Source organism: Corapipo altera, unplaced genomic scaffold (genome assembly GCF_003945725.1).
Source record: "Corapipo altera isolate COAL_440 unplaced genomic scaffold, ASM394572v1 100, whole genome shotgun sequence".
Classification (NCBI taxonomy): domain Eukaryota; kingdom Metazoa; phylum Chordata; class Aves; order Passeriformes; family Pipridae; genus Corapipo; species Corapipo altera.
This window is the reverse complement of record NW_020884952.1, coordinates 2,209,708-2,226,981: the sequence shown is the minus strand read 5'-3', so window position 1 is coordinate 2,226,981 and position 17,274 is coordinate 2,209,708. Positions and strand designations below refer to the sequence as shown.

Genomic DNA, 17,274 nt, shown 5'->3' with positions numbered 1-17,274 from the left:
GTCCCAATTTCTGAAACCTAAAGGAGGAGGAGGACTGCATGCCATGAGCACCGTTTGGGGAACTTCACCTGGAGAGACCCAGCCTGAGAGCTTCTCAGGCTACTGCTCAGCCTCCAGAAGTTTCTTATCTGGTTTATACCTTCAGACAGCCCCAACCTGGCAGCATAATAAATTCAGGCTCGTAAGACTGGTCTTGAAGTGTAATAACACCGCAAGTTCAGCCTCCAGGCCGTTCGGCTAACCCAGCTCCTGTGTGTGTGTGTGCACAGGCGAATTGAGCAAGATGCAAAAAAAGGACAGATAAAGTCTCATTGTCCTCTAAAAGTACTTGCAGCAGAATAACCAGTCTTAGGATCCTAATACACAACCATGCCGACTTTGGAAATTAATATGTAGAAAAGGAGACTGGAAAAAAACTTCCTCATCTTCTAAAAACAATAGAATTTACTCAATCTACTAGCATCTGTCCCCACAAACAGGAAAAACCATGCAGCTGTTAAACAGAGTAAGAACCTCCTAAACTACAGAAATATTATTCTCGTATCAGCATGATTAAAACTCATCCAGAATCAAACTGATTTAGGACTCGCAGAGATAAGCAAACACTAATTAAACACAAGCTAGCCAACATGTTTTTAAACATCATTTAGCATCTAGTGCAGACCAAACAACTGATGTTTAAAAATATCTTAGCTGACTGTGGTTAATTCTACTTGGGAGTCTTTGCCTAAAGGTTTGTCTTGACTAGAATTTGAAGGTGCAAGTTAGAACATGCCAATGCACTTTCTAAAGCTCCAGTGCACACAAGGCAGCATGCATTTCTAATGTGTGCTGGCTGGTCAAGTTAAAGCTTAGGCTCTTAACTTGCTACCACATGTGAAACCTACACCTTGCATTTTTTTCATTAAAACTTTATCTCTTGGAATTCAAGCTGGAGCAACTGAGGAAATCACCTCTTCCAGCTGTTCAAATATTCAGAGCTGGTAGATGGATGAAGGGCACTCATCAGCTTCCAACACAACTTCAGACAGCTATTTTTGAAAGACCAACAGAAGGTACCTACACTGGCTGCCTTCATAACAAAGCAGCTGAAGAAAGCTCTCAGCCATTCAGACTCTGCTGGAGGGGCTGAGTGGACAGAGATGGGGTGGTAATGTCTCCAATCATGCCAGCCTGTTTTACAGAATGTTTAACCACAGTTTTAGTTACCACAGGTCAGCTAACACAAGGCATCAGGACAGATTTCTCATGAAGATTCATCCTTACCTTTTCTACTCAAAACAAGCCCTTCATCTCTCCAGCTTCTCACTGCAAACCTTGGGACTACCCATGTTTATGAAAGAGAAAGAAATTGCACCATCTCATCAACACTCTACCTTGAAAGACCTGGCTTTAAAAGACCTAGCACTGAAGGACAAAAAAAAGGTTCTTCCATCAAATGTTCCACAGCCAGGTGAGGAAACACATGGCATCCTGAACTAACAGCTCAGCCTTGGCATAACTCCAAGACCTGTCTTATTCATAAAACCCAAGTAATAAAAGAGACATGATAATCCCCCTCCCTCCCCAAGGATAATGCAACTTGGTGCTGATGCAGAAATTAGAAGGAAGGGTACCATCTAAATTACACACTGAAAGAGATACTACAAAAGCAAGCAGCTGTGCCATTTCAGCCAGGTGGTCATCTTCAGCTGCAGTCAAGAGGGAAAATAACTAGACATTTCCCTTGCAGATACTTCCTGATTACAACCTTATGGCAAAAACCCACCTCATTTTCACTGCCAGTATGCACTTAATTAATCCTTACGTTCCTAAAATATACTTTGTCAATTAAAAGCCAAGATCAGAGACACTGGCTGGGAGAGGGGAGGTAAGGAGATCTTTAAGCAAGACCTCTTAAATGTTGTAATCAGCACGGATATCATTAAATAGTCGAGCAAATAGTCGGTTGCAATACTCTTTCTTTTCTTGCAAAAATTACAGTTTGCATGTGTGCAGTCTCTCACTCTCTGTTTATTCACCTCTCAGAAAGCAGATCAGCATTAGTGTTTCAGAAAAGAGAAAACTTTCATTGATCTAAGTCTTCCTTTTATCACTTTATTTCCTGAACCATTTTCAACCAGCCATTAAATAAAAAACATAACAAAGTTTTGCCCCTGCCTGACAAAAAAAAACCCCAATGTCTGAAGGTAGTGACACAGAAGAGAGACTGTTTCACATCATGGATGAGCAAACACAGCAGAAACACAACAGCCCTCGACAACAGATCTTGGTATCAGTACATATCTGGAAGTTAATTGAGGCATTGGTGCTTTCAGGAGGGATTATTTTCCTTGCAGTATTACTGGGCACGATATGGTCTTCAACATCACAGCAGTCGGAGAGTATCCTCCCTGACCCTTGCTGGAGAAGGTCACAGTCCTGCCCCGAGGTTGACTGGTTGGGAAGTGACCAGTGCCCCCTTTAGGACAACACATCCTTCTGTAAGAGGCAACCTACAGACACAGGACAGCTTGCTCTACCTCTCACATGGACCAGAAGCCAGACAGCCAAGACCTTATCATCTAAACCTTGCCCATGAATGCAGGGCAAATGAGACAACAACATTTTAAAGGGTTAAGAGTGGAAATCAAAAAAAGGTTAAAAGGTGATTAAAGTCAAGGATACTTTTGCTTTATTCAAGTGGTTCAGGTTTCTGAAGAAACTTCTGAAAACTGGAAAACTGGACAAGAAAAAAAAAAACATTTTGATTTGCCTTCCTCGATGAGAGAGTGCCTTTTTGTGAATGATCTAGCAGATCATTCACAATTACAGTGAATGGAAATCATATAGTTAAAATACTTCAGACTACTTCAGATAATTAGAAGGGACTAACACCTTTCAAAAAGGCCATCAAAACATAACACAGCCTGGAAAATGGTTTCTGCTTTCTAAAAACGCTGCATTATTTAGCTGTATTTTCCTCTTCTAGCTTTCTATAAATACTTTAAGGTGTGGTTAGAAAATCATAGCCAAGTTCTTCAAGGATTTTTAGCTTCCATATCATGTTCAGGGCTGCAGCATATTTTCATTAGCATTTTCTGGAGAATACACGTCAGTAACTGCTGAGGCAAAACCCTTGGTGGTCTGTTCCTCACTGACTCTGACCGTTGCCATTTCAATAATTTGCAAATTACTTCCAGATGGGTATCAGTTACACAGACATGGAGAATTTTTATAACATTTATAAATAGTGCTAGAATCCTACAGACATATGATAAGTGTGCTATGCAGTGACATGCATGATGAGGCTGTGAATGGGGGTGCATGGAGCACACAACCCAGTGGGTGGATTCCACCCATGGACAAGCTGGAATCCCCTTGCGTGTACCTGCAGGTAATACTCAGATAGGGTACTATCTCAGAGGCACAAAACCTCAAGGTTATACATGCCAACTGGATACTTTTCTGGGGAGTCAGTCTCCTAAACACAGCCCTTTGGTGCCATTTCAGATGTCTTCCTCCAGCTGGCCCCAAGTGCCATTCACAGTAGCCCTGGGTTCCCCCTCTGTGTCAGCCCTGTCACTCCAGGGAGGGTGTCTCGGATAACCCAGCACATCTAAAAACAGCCTGGGACTGACACATCGAAGTGCCCGACTCGCTCCCCCCACCTTGGTGACACAGGAGGCACCTCTGAATCCAGCAGCCAGCCTTTCCCAAGGCTGGTACTTTGCTTCTTTCACCAGTGGTCTTTTTAGGATTCAGAAAATGATCCCCTGGAGTCTCTCCAGACTACCAAATAATTCATTGCATTGAGGAAATGACAACCCCCGTTTTAAGCGGCTCCTGCTGCATTTTTAATCTCAGCTGCTCCATATGTGCAATTCAGTTGCCTACATAATACATCTAATTGCCTGGCATTTACATTCAATTAAATTCTGTGATACTATTTTGCAATATTAATTAACTAACTCTGCCAGGGGCTAATTGGCCAGAGCATTTGACAATGGCAGGGCTAAGGCATGGTATGAAGATAAGGGTGTCTGGGGCTGCCTCCTCGATGGAGACCTACTAGAGTCCATGCTGGTGTGGGTACTTATTGCATTCCCATTAGTTTATGGGATTTTCATTTGCTTTAGACATATAATTCTTGGGTGAACTTGATGGAAAAGTCACTCCTACCACAGATTTCAACACTACTTTAACTTTTTTCTTTAAGTTATTTTTCTTTGGTGTGGAGACTCGCATCCAGCTTTGTGTGCTGAAAAAGCAATTTTGTTAATGCCTGGCAGTCAGAATTTGGATCTGCTCAACTATAAATAAAATCCAGGAAGAAAGTTTGAAAATCACAGAGTAGAGAAGAAATATTGGTTGTACAGTGGGAAGTACAATAGTTGTTTCTGTTCACAACCACCAAAAATAAAGGCTGAAAGATTTTTGTACCCTGTTCCACAGAGAAAAAGGAATGGACAGAATGAAGCAAAACCATGCCATATCTGGTGCTGGTCATTTCTATTAAAGAAATGCTTTTGTTTGAATCTACTTCATTATGTTCCCATTTTTAAGACGAACGTGAGCTGAAACAAAGAGAACCTGGACTTGACTCGTTGGGGGGTTTTATTGTTTTGGTTGGAGTTTCTTTTCCCCCCAGAAGTTGCTTTAACACATCAAGTAAGCATGCTAAGAATGATTTACAGCTTCTGGGTGTTCACACACAATTCTGAGCTTAATGCTAGCCTATTTTTTTTCAAACTAAAAAGCTGGATTTAGAGGTACATGTAGCAAATGGTTCTTAGGCAATAAGCACAGCAGATGATGGCTGAAGGCTCTGCCTTTTCTCTTTACCTCCTGACACACCCCAGGGTTTATGGAAGTTACACAACATGCACACCCACCAGTTAGGTTTTATTGCTTAATTACTTATTGGGGAAAAAAAAAATAAGTCTCCCATAGTCACATAAGTTGGGAAAAGAGAATTGTTTGGGGTTTTTTCAACTTTTGGCGTGAAATATGACTGTGAAGAATTTTAAAAAAGAAAAAAGGGGGACTACAAATCTAATTCAACAAAACACACAGACACACAGCAGCACATCATGAAGCGCATAGGGAATGTTGGCTAGTATATGTTCTGAAGGCAACCAAGTCTTCCTAGGCTTATTTTTTTCCAATTTACTACTCATGCCATAGAGCTTTTCTTAAATCCTGTCAATTCCACAAATGCACCATCTGAAAACCTATTCTTCTTCATGAAGCACTCTCAGCTATACTGCAAATTTAAGCAATACCTAAAATCAGAGGGAGTAAACCAGAACCTGTTAAGCATGAAATAAGATATCGCACACAATTCATCTGACATAAATAAGCTCAACTGTGCTTCAGAATTGTACTGACCTGAGTCAAAACTACTTAAGAACCAGAGAAAATGGAGGTATTTAAGTGCATTAGTAATGGTAGCTGCTACATCACCAGGATATAAGAGAGATCAAAATTGTAAGGAGAGGCAGAACACCTTATTAGAGCAACCAGTGAGGCTGAGGTGCAAAAAATAAAACTAGAGAAGCTTTCAGGAACCCAAGCCTTTCTTCAGCAGCAGGCAATCCATCCCTTATCAATTGCTCAATATCTTTGTTCCAGTGAGGTGCAGTGGTAGATAACCAGAGTCAAAGGGTTCAGGGCTTTATCTGCAGTTTTGCTATAGGGTTAATTTATCCTTTTGCCCTCTACAAATGGTTTTCATTCTTTGCTTGCTCCCTCATTGGTAAAGTCAGGACACCACTTCCCTACCTCAAAAGGGTTTGTCTCTTCGGCGAAACGAGCTGTTCTTTCCCTAAGGTGCCTTTATTAAAAAAACCTCTCAACACAGCATTCACAGTCCTAGTCTTGCCAAAGCCACAAAGAGACAGCCTTACTTTTGCATTTTAAATGCACTTTGATATAAGAAATGCTACTTTATCACTGAAAATGCAAGAGAAGCAATGCAAATTGCACTAGTTTTGTCTTATCTATTGCCTAGTACTGGAAGTTCTTAAAGCTCTTTAGCAAAGGTTGAACCCTTAGCCTTACCCTCTCTTCACAGATAAGGAACTAGGGCACACAGAAGTCCCATGCCATATAATAGGACTTACTAAACTAGTAACTGAACGACAAAGCTGCCTCCCTGTTTACTGACTCTGAAACCCAACCTAATTCAGGGTTATGCTGCTTCAACTTTGCAAAGGCATCTCAGTAAGATTTCAGTTCAGCAAAGTACTGGGCACATGAGCCTTGGTGCAGCTCAAGGATTCAGAAGTCCAAGTTATCACCTAAGTAAAACAAAACGAATCTAAAAAGAGAGTGGGACAAATGGGGGGTGGGAAGTGGAGAAAAAATTTCTGCCAGAGAAACTAAGAGCAAGAAGCCCTGTACTACAGAAGCTGAATTTCTGATCTAGGTCAGGATGGGCTTGTGAGCACTGCATCTCCAGCCTACAAGGACAATGGAAGCCAGCTGCTCACTAAGTGAAGCAACATCTATTTCATGGAACTTATGCAACAGCTATACTGTAGCTCCTTCAGAAACAATGGTAATTACACACCTCTTGTGTTATCTTTGGATAACACTGTAATTATTATATGTCATCACTCTAGCCATGATTAAAATAATTACTGTAAAAAGTCCCTTGTAAGTAGCATTTACTGTTCCGGTTTCCAAACATATACAGGGTTATATTTTTAAAGTATAATTGCTTTTTCTGTTCACAGCTCACCTCAACACTGTTTCTCCACCCACCTTCCACTTTACACAGCCATATGATGTTGTAGCAAAACTTTAACACGTGTGAAATACTTACAGCTCTTCCAAGTAGGGAAAGTTCTTGAAGGCATCTTCTGGTAGCCTTGTGATGTTATTCATGCTGATGTCTCTGGAGAAGAGGAAATACAGATTTATCAATAACCAGTAAGGAATTTTTACACTCTAGGAAAAAGATGAGAAGAAGAAAACCTAATCAGATGGTATAGTAACAGAAAAAAAATATTCTAGCATCAGACAGTATTCTCTCTTTCCAGAAATCTGCATGCTAAACTTTCAAATCACTGTAATTTGAGAATCCAGTTGCAGCAAAGACCTACAAAAAGGGAAGTTGACTAAATCAAGTTTTACAAAACCTCTAAACAAAAATAAATACTGTAAAACTAGAGGGGAGGCATGCATGGAAGAGGCTCTACAGTACTGTTATCCCCAGTACTAATTTTTACCAATTTAGATGTGCATACAGTTTTAATTCAGATAATTAAGACTGCTCTAAAACCACAGCATGGGGGGGGGAAATGTGACCACCCAGCATGCAAATTTTCATCCCACAGTGTCTTAAAAAAAAAAATATAAAAAAAATACATGCATTAGGACTTAATAAATAGCTTCTGGCAAATATGGCTTCTGGAACAACTGACAAGAATAGCAGAAACATGTCCTGGCCCTACCACAGGTTTTTTCGTTTGGTTTGGGGTGGGGGGGGTGAGGGGGGTGGGGTGGTTGGTTGGTGTGTGTGTGTGTTTTTTTAGGGGGGGGTTGAGGGTTTTTTTCTGTGTGTGTGTGTGGTTTTTTGTTTGCTTGTTTTTTGCTTTTTGTTTTCCTTCTACAGAACCTACGAAAGTCCTCGAGGTAATAGTTTTAAGCAGATTTCATTCTCAGTCCGTGAGCAGAGACAGGCCAGCAGCAAGTGCCTACATGATAGGTATGCAGACCTGCTCGGCTTTTTTCTTCACAAAGGAGCAGTAAGTGGCAAACTTGGTGCCATCACCTCAGTTCACACCTACACAATCATCACAGATAATCCAGTCCTGAAGCTAGTTATTACTCAATGTGAATAAAAGCAGCACGAAATTCAGTTTGATAATTAAGCTAATAACTGCCTAACAATTTGTGACATAACCCACGTTCTTACTTTCCACTTTGTTATTGACTTTTTTTTTTTTTTTAGTTTAATGAGCAATTCAGTAAGACTTGTTACCAGAGCCCTCCCTGCTTGCTGTCTTCCACTCAATTTTCTCTAGCAGCTATGTGCTACCTCTCCATGCAATTCAGGTAAAAAGCAAACAAAGCCAAAGCACTCCTTTCATCTCACTGACAGCCAACCAGTACCACTGAAGCTCCTCCATGAAGATTTGAAGGGCTGGTGAGTGACTTCATGCAGGACAACAGATGCTGGCTGACACCTTGGAATAAAGCACCAACCCCTGCCTGCTGCTGGGGTAGACATTCTTAGCCCACCCATAGCCACAACTATCTGCCTCAACTGGAATTACCACTGTTTCTGATGAGGCAGAGAAAGGCTGGTTTAGACTTTTCCTACTATCCTGGAAGGGCAGCAAAAACAATCACATTCAGGATATCTTCCATGGCTCTCAGAGAGGACTCAGTGCTGACCTCAGGAGGTTCTGAGCCCAGGCCCCTAAGGGGAGCAAGGAGCACCTGGAGGGGTTGGTGCTGCTTCTGAGGAAACAGTGTCTCAGGACATTTGTGCCTTCTTTCATGCTGTGATGAACCAAATGCCATGTCCAGTACCATATAACCTGCCAAAAATGTTTCAGCAGCTACTTGAATCACATTTTGCAGAGTACTCACATTATTTCTCCCGTCACCAGACCATAATGTCTAAAGTAACTCTTTAAAAAAAAATTATTTACACTGACAACAGAATTCAGTTTGTAAAAAAAAAAAATATTCATAGTTACTGAGGAAAAATTATTTTTTTCTCCACAGCAGTTGACAATGTCAACTGATGTCAGTGAATTCATTTTGATGTTAACAAGTAACTGGCAACTGGTCTGCTGGCCCAACTGTGCAGCACAGGTCGCCACCAACGTGAACACTGCACTCTAACATTAAATCTAGAGGCAACTGTTTCTTCAAACTAAATGTTTATTAAATAGTAGTCCAAAACTTCATTCCTCATTTCCCAATGTAAACCAAGAGTTATTCCTCAGCAGCTGTTAACAGTACACTAACGTTAACTCAAGAGCAATGAGATCAAAATAAAGTTCAGCACAGACAAAACAAACCCAACTGTGAGAGAAGCCCAAGAAAATCCACCACGGCACAACAAGCTCCTTTACTGAGGTCCAGAAGGAGCTGAACTGGAGGTGATTTATCCCTGAACTCTACGGCCCACATGCTTTAAGAGCTGCTTTGTGTCTCAGCAGCAGCCCGGTTACCATGCGATGCTGCAGTTGCTGTGGGGGACATTTTTCTTCTTGTGCAGGAAAGTAAATAAAAATATCAGATATATGAATCGTCAGCTGTCTGCTCCATGGGAGACTGCAACTTCTGTTCTCTCTACCCCCACAGACTTTTTCCAAATTGTCATAAAAACGCACATTTCACACATCCAGGCTCATCTTCTCCTTCTCAGAGGACTGCAAATCTCCTTCCAGTATCAACTGGGAAGCATTTACAAATAAGGTAGGAGGGTAAGAAGGGAGTGGAGACCCTAATCCTAAAAAAATAGTAACCTGTGCAAGAAAATCACAACTCTCTCAAAAGACTGTCCAGGTGACATAAAACCCTACTATCACACACATGGTATTAAATGGTAGTAGTAAAAATAAGTCACCAGTACTTATCACCAGAAAGCACCTTATGAATGCCTGTGCATCACTTTGGCAAAGATTTTGGCTGCAGCCACGTTTGTTGCCCTACATAATAGCTCTTTAGGACAACTGAGGTAGAGAAACCACATCCACCTGAAAGAAACAGTCTTGAAATTTCCACAGCTATAAATGCCCAATTTCAGAAGTGTCATATGCAACCCTAAACAAAGTCAATGGAAACCATGCAGTCATACAGCATGGCTGACATCCAAATTCTACACAATTTTGGCTTTCTCTGGGATCTGAAATTAGCAAAGAATGTTTTTTTGCCTGTAGCTCCAAGAGTTAGCTCTACAGTTTTAATACGGGAAGTAGATTCTTTGGATGTAAACAGATCACCCTAAAAATGAGGCTCTGAGAAACATCATCAATATCCTGAAATTCTACTGAAATTTATTTTCAGTGAAGCTGAATTTACAACAAAAACAGACACAAATATGAATTGAGATTGTATTTACCATGTGAATTTTTAGAGACTGCTTATCATGATGCCTCGCTAAAAAGCTGGAATTATTACAAAAAGCTGGAATTATTACAAAGTTTCTGTACTGGTCTTCAATACACGTGTTAGTAACTCTTACACAGTAAATAAGCCAATCTTCATAGCACTGACTCACAAACTTTGGGGAACATCAAAACAGCAACTTTCAAAGTTTCTTAACGATCGCCACATGAGTTTTAAAGCAATTTTTGCTTAATTCAAAACATTCTGTAAAAGCAGCTTTGCTGAGATAGATACAGATATATATACACACACACACAGATATCTAGATATAGGTGTGAAATACTTTTTTCTTTTCATTTCACTCTACAGAATATCCTCAGAGAATGAGTTCTTAGGCATTATATGTTGGTAATAAAGTATTAAATATTTCACGAGCTTCTGTGGAGTAATGGATAGGGTTAAAAGTTAAAGGAGAATAAGAATTAAAGAAGGAGACCCAGTTGCTGCTTCTCAGATGAAACGTGGTCACGATGCCCCACAAAGGTTCCCCAAACTCTGATAAACACCTGTTATGGAGGATGCACCAGAGAGGGGAGCGATGTGAAGGCACTGTGACCTCCCTCCACAAACATCCTGCAGGAAGGGGAACATGGTGACACTTTTACCGAGCCATATCTGTCCACCAAGAAAGACTGATGCCAAGGACAACTATCCAATTAAGCACTTATGACTACATTCACTCAAACTCCACCTAAACCTAAAGAAATAGTATAAAAGGAAGGAAGGAAACGGGGAAACAGCAGAGGAAAGTTTCCACCAAAACTGCTGGATCAGCTGATGGCCTGAACATGTCTTTCCCCCCCACACACTTCAGGGACACCTATTGGGGGAGAAACTTATGCTGTATGTGCTAATTACTGCTTTAAGGACTAGATCTCATGTTTTGCTCTATAATATATTAGTAGATTGTTTTGTATCAGAGTTTGTGCTTGTGCCTTGCTTTGTAGTATTATTAGATTGCTTGAAGTGTGTTCTTGCAGCTAGACCCTGTCACCAACGACCAGGAACCTCATTAACTTGTCACAGTTTGTATTAATGAAGTATGTTATTCTGTAAACTGTTGGGGTGAGTCCCTTATAAGGTGCTGAATGACACATGGGAAGGTCTGCTGAGGGGTTCTCCCTTAGGCTGTTACCCAGCAGTCCCCGAAAAAGGGCAGTCGAATCACTCTGATCTTGTGAATCTGTTTGGAGAAGGGTTCCCGTGTGGAATACCTGACAGACTGGGTTGGACAGACATGGTTTTGTTTTCCCTGAGGCACTAACAGACAAATAAATCTCTGTGGGTCGAGAACATCTCCCCACTCTAAGGGTCAGGCATAGCCCCGCCTTTCACGTGACAGCTTCAATACAAGAATTTACAACCATTAGGAACACCCAGGTCACTAAAATTAGATGGCTTAATAACTACTCTCTAGAAAGCTTACCTAGTTAATTTGAGTAGATACTTTTAATAACACATGCTTAATAGAAGAATTGCAATAAAAATGGACTAGCACCATATATTATGACAAAATAATGACAAATAATCCCCTGAAACCATAGTCCAAAACAAAAATAGCCCTTGCTACTTGTACTTTAGGACATACTTATTTTACTAATCCTAAAATTTAAAAAAAAAAAAAAAAAAAAAAAATCAGTCTATGCAGTATCAAGAAGGTCATTTAATGAAGATAAATATTAGTATGTGCCTTAGACATGTCAAAGACATCTCCTCTGAGAAGCTGTCCTACTCCACCTGTACCTCCACTTCTACTAATAAGACCTCAGGGTTAAGAGCCCAGAGCTCTTAAGGCCCTAATACATAAAACAAAGTTCTAAGAATGAACAAAATGAATACTAGCAGTACTTTCCCAACCTCTAATAGTTGGGAATGATTCCATGGGAATGATGCTATCGCACAACAGAAGGATCGTGTCAGCAGTTGCCTAAGGCCCTGTTTCAGCAGGACCAAGCTAAAGGACCCACTTTGGACTGGGTTATTACATCCAGATGTAAGCCCCCTAAAAACAACACAACACCTCTAAACCTTTTGAGTGCCACCACACACAAATGCACACAAAACTCCCTACAAACAAAACACCAAAACCTCCCTACATCTGCCCTAAACTTTAGTGGTACACTGATGTTCAGACTCAGTTATCTCAAAGGCTTATATTAAGTTTCTTGTTCTTCCAACAACTCCCCAGTTTGCCGTTTGCCCAGTAATCTACAGCTCTGACTTGAATTCAAATTCAGACCCACACTTATATGTGAGAGGTTTTCCCCAGAAAGTGCAAAAAAGACACAACAACTCTAAGAGAGAAAAGGTGACAGTGATGCCATGGTTTTACACTGTAGGTTCATCAGGCAAATGAAGGAGAAGCTGTGGTAGACCTACACCTTTCAATAGGTAGCCACTAACTGGGTTTATCTGTACTAAGCAGCCAGGCTAACTCTTCACTCACTAACCTACCTTAACCAAGGCAGAGGTGGCAGATGCCCCATCCCTGGAAACATGATGGGGCAAGAAGCATTGAAACTAAAATGATGAGCTGCTGAAGGTGGTAACCTCTTTAGCAAGAAGAGGCTGCATCTCGGGGATAACATGAATCACAGCCTTATAGTTACAATTAGTTTCGCCATTTCAGGCAGAACAGAGGTAACACCAGAAAACAAACACGACTGCACTCCCTCCTGCAATGCTGCTGCTGCCCTGGCTGCAGTTTTGAATGATAAATAAAGCTCCTCACGCTCTGTCAGAAGCTTTGTCCTTCTTTCAGGAAGGTACCACAGAAAAGAATAAAACCAACTAAAACTAGTAGATTGAAGAAACCTACTGTAAATGTTATTTCACCATCCCAGGTCCTGCAGATACTAATTTTTAAAGGCAAAAGGTGAAGAATCAAGCCATGGTTCTCCAGCAGTCATTTGCTGTCTCCAGCCTGCTCAAGGATATCCCTTCAGGCTATTCTGACAACTACTTGAATCTTCCTTTCTAGCTTAGTTTAGCAAAGTTCCCTGCTTTCACCTAACACAGAAACACTTTAAAGTCTTTAAAAATACTTACACTACCTGGCAAGGACACTAAAAGCTACAAAAAACTCCCTCTGTTAAAAACAGGCATCAAATGAGATTTATGTTTCCTTAGGAAAATGAAAAGATTTTTTTTTCCCCACTTAAAGCCATTGTGTCCATTTTCCTTGGAAGAGGAAAGCATCTTTGCTGGACACAGTAAAAAACACAGAGCACCATATCTTGTCTTGCATGACGCCAGAGATTTAATCACTTTTAAATCAACCAGCAGTGGAGATTTCAGAAACATAAACTAGGAAATATAATGCACCTAAACTTTTAATTATACTCCTTCTATGCAAGAATTCCAGTTCCTGATGTGAAGTTTTGATTGGTTGGATTATTTTTTTTTAAGGATTCTTTATTTTACCACTTAACCAAAGTCAAACTTCCTCAGGCTTCAGGATGAACAGAAATACTTTGTCTCTTGAATAGCAACTTACTAATTCTCTCACATTTTAAAAATAGAAACTCTTATCTTTCAAAAGTGGCTTCAGTCACAGCTTTCATCAGTGGCCTCACACAAAAGAGAATTAGATGCAATGCACAGCGTGTCACGGTGTCTCCTGCAGGCACAGGTAGCCTTCTCTCTCATTTTGAAGTACTGCCTCTACCATAAAGTAGCCTGATCCTTGTTAGATTTATCTTAAACATCTTTGTTACCGATGGCCAGAGGGTGATTCTGGCTAGAAAGTGATGGGCAAGAGGTGATGGAAAGGGAGGAGGGGAACAATAATTCTTACATGAGAAGAAAAGCTGCAACAACAAAGAGGGACCACAAAATGGGAAGTATAGACTTCCTGTAGGACAGAAAGGACAACAAAATGATAGATAAATTAGCCCAAGATGTAAGCAGAGAATGAAAGCAAATGACCCACAATAACTGATGGGCATTGAAAAGGAAAACGATGCCAGTCTCTCTGAACCAGGGACATTTAGTTGCAACAGTCTTGTCTTTTCTGACAATACCTACCATGCATCACTGCATCTCCCCAGCCAAAGGTGTGCACATTTTAGGCAAAGAAACCTTCCTCACTACCCAGCGTCTCCTAAAACTCACAGGAGATGCCGGTGCCACACTTTCCATCCTGGCTCACAGCCTCCTCTCCCAGCCCTCGGATCTGCACTGGGCTGGGGGCACAGGCACCTTCCCACCACACTCACACACGGCATCCGAAGGAATGCTAACGACCCAAAACACACCCCTTTGTAAAACAGATCTTAGGCTGAAAAAAACATGGAATACCCAGCTAAGGCAAAGAGAAATTTTATCTCAACAAAACCAAACTGAGATCGGTTGCTTAAAAAATAAAATCGACACACACCCCTGTGCTTCTCTGCACTTCTTTATTAGCTATCTACTTTTCAGCTTTTTGACTCTGTGAAGTTTAGAAAGGATGGAAGAGAGGGAAGGAGGGAGAGAAAAAGAGAGAGGAGTGTTGGTTGAAGTAAAGAAGATCATGTTTCAACAAGGCACCTTTAAAATCCTATAAAATACTGCCTCTGAGCAAGCTTAACCTGTTTGCTGATAGATAATAGCATGTAATACTGTAGGCTCCATTCAGTCTTTTCCAAGGTCTGGGCTCTCTGCCACTGAGTTATTTAATTATAACACTTAGAAAATTACTTAGGCAGAGCTATCTATATTTGAATAAAGCCCTCCTACCTACTTGTACAAAACCATTAGGTAATAGGTCTTAATCTTATATAAAATTCCCCAGGTAGTAACTATGATCCAGCTTCACCAGTACTAGGAAAAGCTGAGGCTGTTAATATTTTTAGCAATTAGATTAAATAAGCCAGGATACTGCACATGAATGTCAACATGACATTGCTGGAAAATACTCAGCAACAATCGGCCACTTGTTACCATTTGGACCATTGATACGTGGATTAACCTGATTAAGTTAACATTGGTGAAGATAAAAAAGACAAAGCAACATACATTCTTCTTAGAATACGAGACCAATGGTTCTTTGCCAATGATCAAAAAAAAAACCCAAAGAAGGGACAGAAGCATATGCAGGTGAATGGCGATGGTCAGTGCCTCAAACTTGGTCCAGGTCCCATCCACGTTAACCAAGAGAACTTCCTGGTGTTGTGGGAGCAGAGAGAGGCAGAGAAGCTGGAGCCAAGAGTGGGCAAGGGGGAGACACAAAATCAGGGAAACTCTAAGCTAAAGTAATTTAAGTTGTACTGCAGTGCTACAGTCCTCAAGAAACACATTCAGTGCTGAACTCCTTGTAGGAACATGTTCACTTGATGAAAACCAACATAATTTTCATCCAAATCACACCCTTCAGAAGCCAGTCCCAGGGGAGAGCAGGAGCTGAAATACATCCCTGGTTTAGATCCACTTTCCCATTTAGCCAGTTCCTTCAGGATGAAGATGCCCCACTGAGGGGACAGAGTAAATGAGTTTGCATTAATAGTGCCCATGTCTTAATTGTATTCAGTATGTAATGAAAGCATAGAAAGCCTAGAGGATCAGCAAGAAAATTCTAATTCAATTCATTCAATTAAAAAGAAAGAAATTTGGTGGTAGTGTTTTGCTTTTTTTATCCTGATGGCAAGAAGCAAACAATTCTCTTCTGGAAGCACCATCTCACAACTACCGCTTTGAACGGTGACTGTCTGCACTGTGAATCCAGTGAGTGCAGCTAAAATCTAAGGATATGCATTACATGCAGACATGCCAACCCCACCAGCAAGAAATCATGAACAGGAAGCAAAGAAGTACCAGATAAAGATGATGTTTACAGAGGAGCCTACACTCGGAAAGTGTTTGAGTTCACAGTGATGTTTGCGTTCAAAATAAAGTTGAAATAACATGCTGAGAAATTAATTTCTTACCTTTCATATACTACCTACATCTATTACTGCAAGGTAGTAGTACAATAGTACAAAACCTATACTAACATTTATATGGTAATAGGACCCCAATGTCCCAGTGTTAGACTGGTATTGTATTTAAAATTTACATTCTCTCACTTTCTGACAAGGTCTCCACAACTGCCAGTGCCCATCTCCCAGTGGAAAGGGCCCACTGAGTAGGCCAACAGCCAAAACTCTGCAGTATTAACTATCCCTTATTTCCAATCCTTACTACCACATCCCAGCACATTTTTCTCCTCTTGATATTCATCTACTGTTCCTTTTAAAATGGGTAAATCTGTTAACGATAAAATGGAAGATTTAAACTCAATTTTTGCATTAATGTAGACTTTTCTCCATGTGATTCCATCTCTCCCCAACAATCTTAAGCACGTCCCTACTGCCTCTGACATGATCACAGAGACCTCCAAAACTTAAAAAAGCACAGAAACCGGTTCTGTACTCACAGCCCATTCTGCAGTCACTAAAACCCCATCAGACGTGCCATTTTTCATTTATGAGCACGTTTCATTTCTCAGTTCTTCCAGGAAACACTCTCATACGAAAGGAAATACCCAAATACTTCAAGCCTCAGCCAGTACCTTCTGTGACTGGCTAAGAAAGACACAGGTTGCATTCCCACCCAGCAAACACACTTGCCATTTCCTGAGTGCCCGCGCTATCTCGCTAATGAGCACAGCCCTTATCATCTGCTGTTTGTATTGCGACGAGAAGCCAAGGGCCCTGTTCAACATGTCAGCGGGACCGGCGCTGTACAAATACACAGTTGGAGACACTCCTCACCCACAAGAGTTTGCTGCTTCGGCGGACGAAACAAACAGCGCGGGAGGGGAAACAGGGCAGGCAGGGGTGAAGCGAGCTGCCCAAAATCACCCCTAGAGCCTGGAGACCCTCCAGTTGCCCAGTGCTGCTCCCATGTTCTGCTCCTAGCTACTGCCCACCGTGTCATCTCCAAAACAAATGAATTACCTTTCTTCCCCTTCTCCCCGCCCCTGCCCCCCTCCCGGTTTATTCTTTTTAGCAGGAAAACAGGACAGGAGATGGTTCTGACAATTCGTCGTTTGCTAGATGTGTAGGCTCTCTCCCAACCGTGTCTTGCAGAATACACCATCTAAGGAGTCTTTCTGCTGTACCTTTTGCAATCGGATATGTCTATCTCGTATTGGCCTCATTAGCCACCAGCGTGCCTGTAACAAATGTGCAGAGAGCCTTC

The 17,274-nt window shown here is 41.2% G+C and overlaps 1 protein-coding gene across 2 annotated transcripts in view; it reads right to left on the bottom strand.

The window, feature by feature from the left end:
* The window catches only part of LGR4 (leucine rich repeat containing G protein-coupled receptor 4), a 71,971-nt gene that overhangs the window by 33,437 nt on the left and 21,260 nt on the right, over positions 1 to 17,274 (bottom strand). For both annotated transcript variants that reach the window (XM_027663309.1, XM_027663310.1), the window contains exon 2: positions 6,809 to 6,880. In XM_027663309.1, the coding sequence (XP_027519110.1) occupies positions 6,809 to 6,880 (72 nt within the window). The remainder of the gene's footprint in view (positions 1 to 6,808; positions 6,881 to 17,274) is intronic.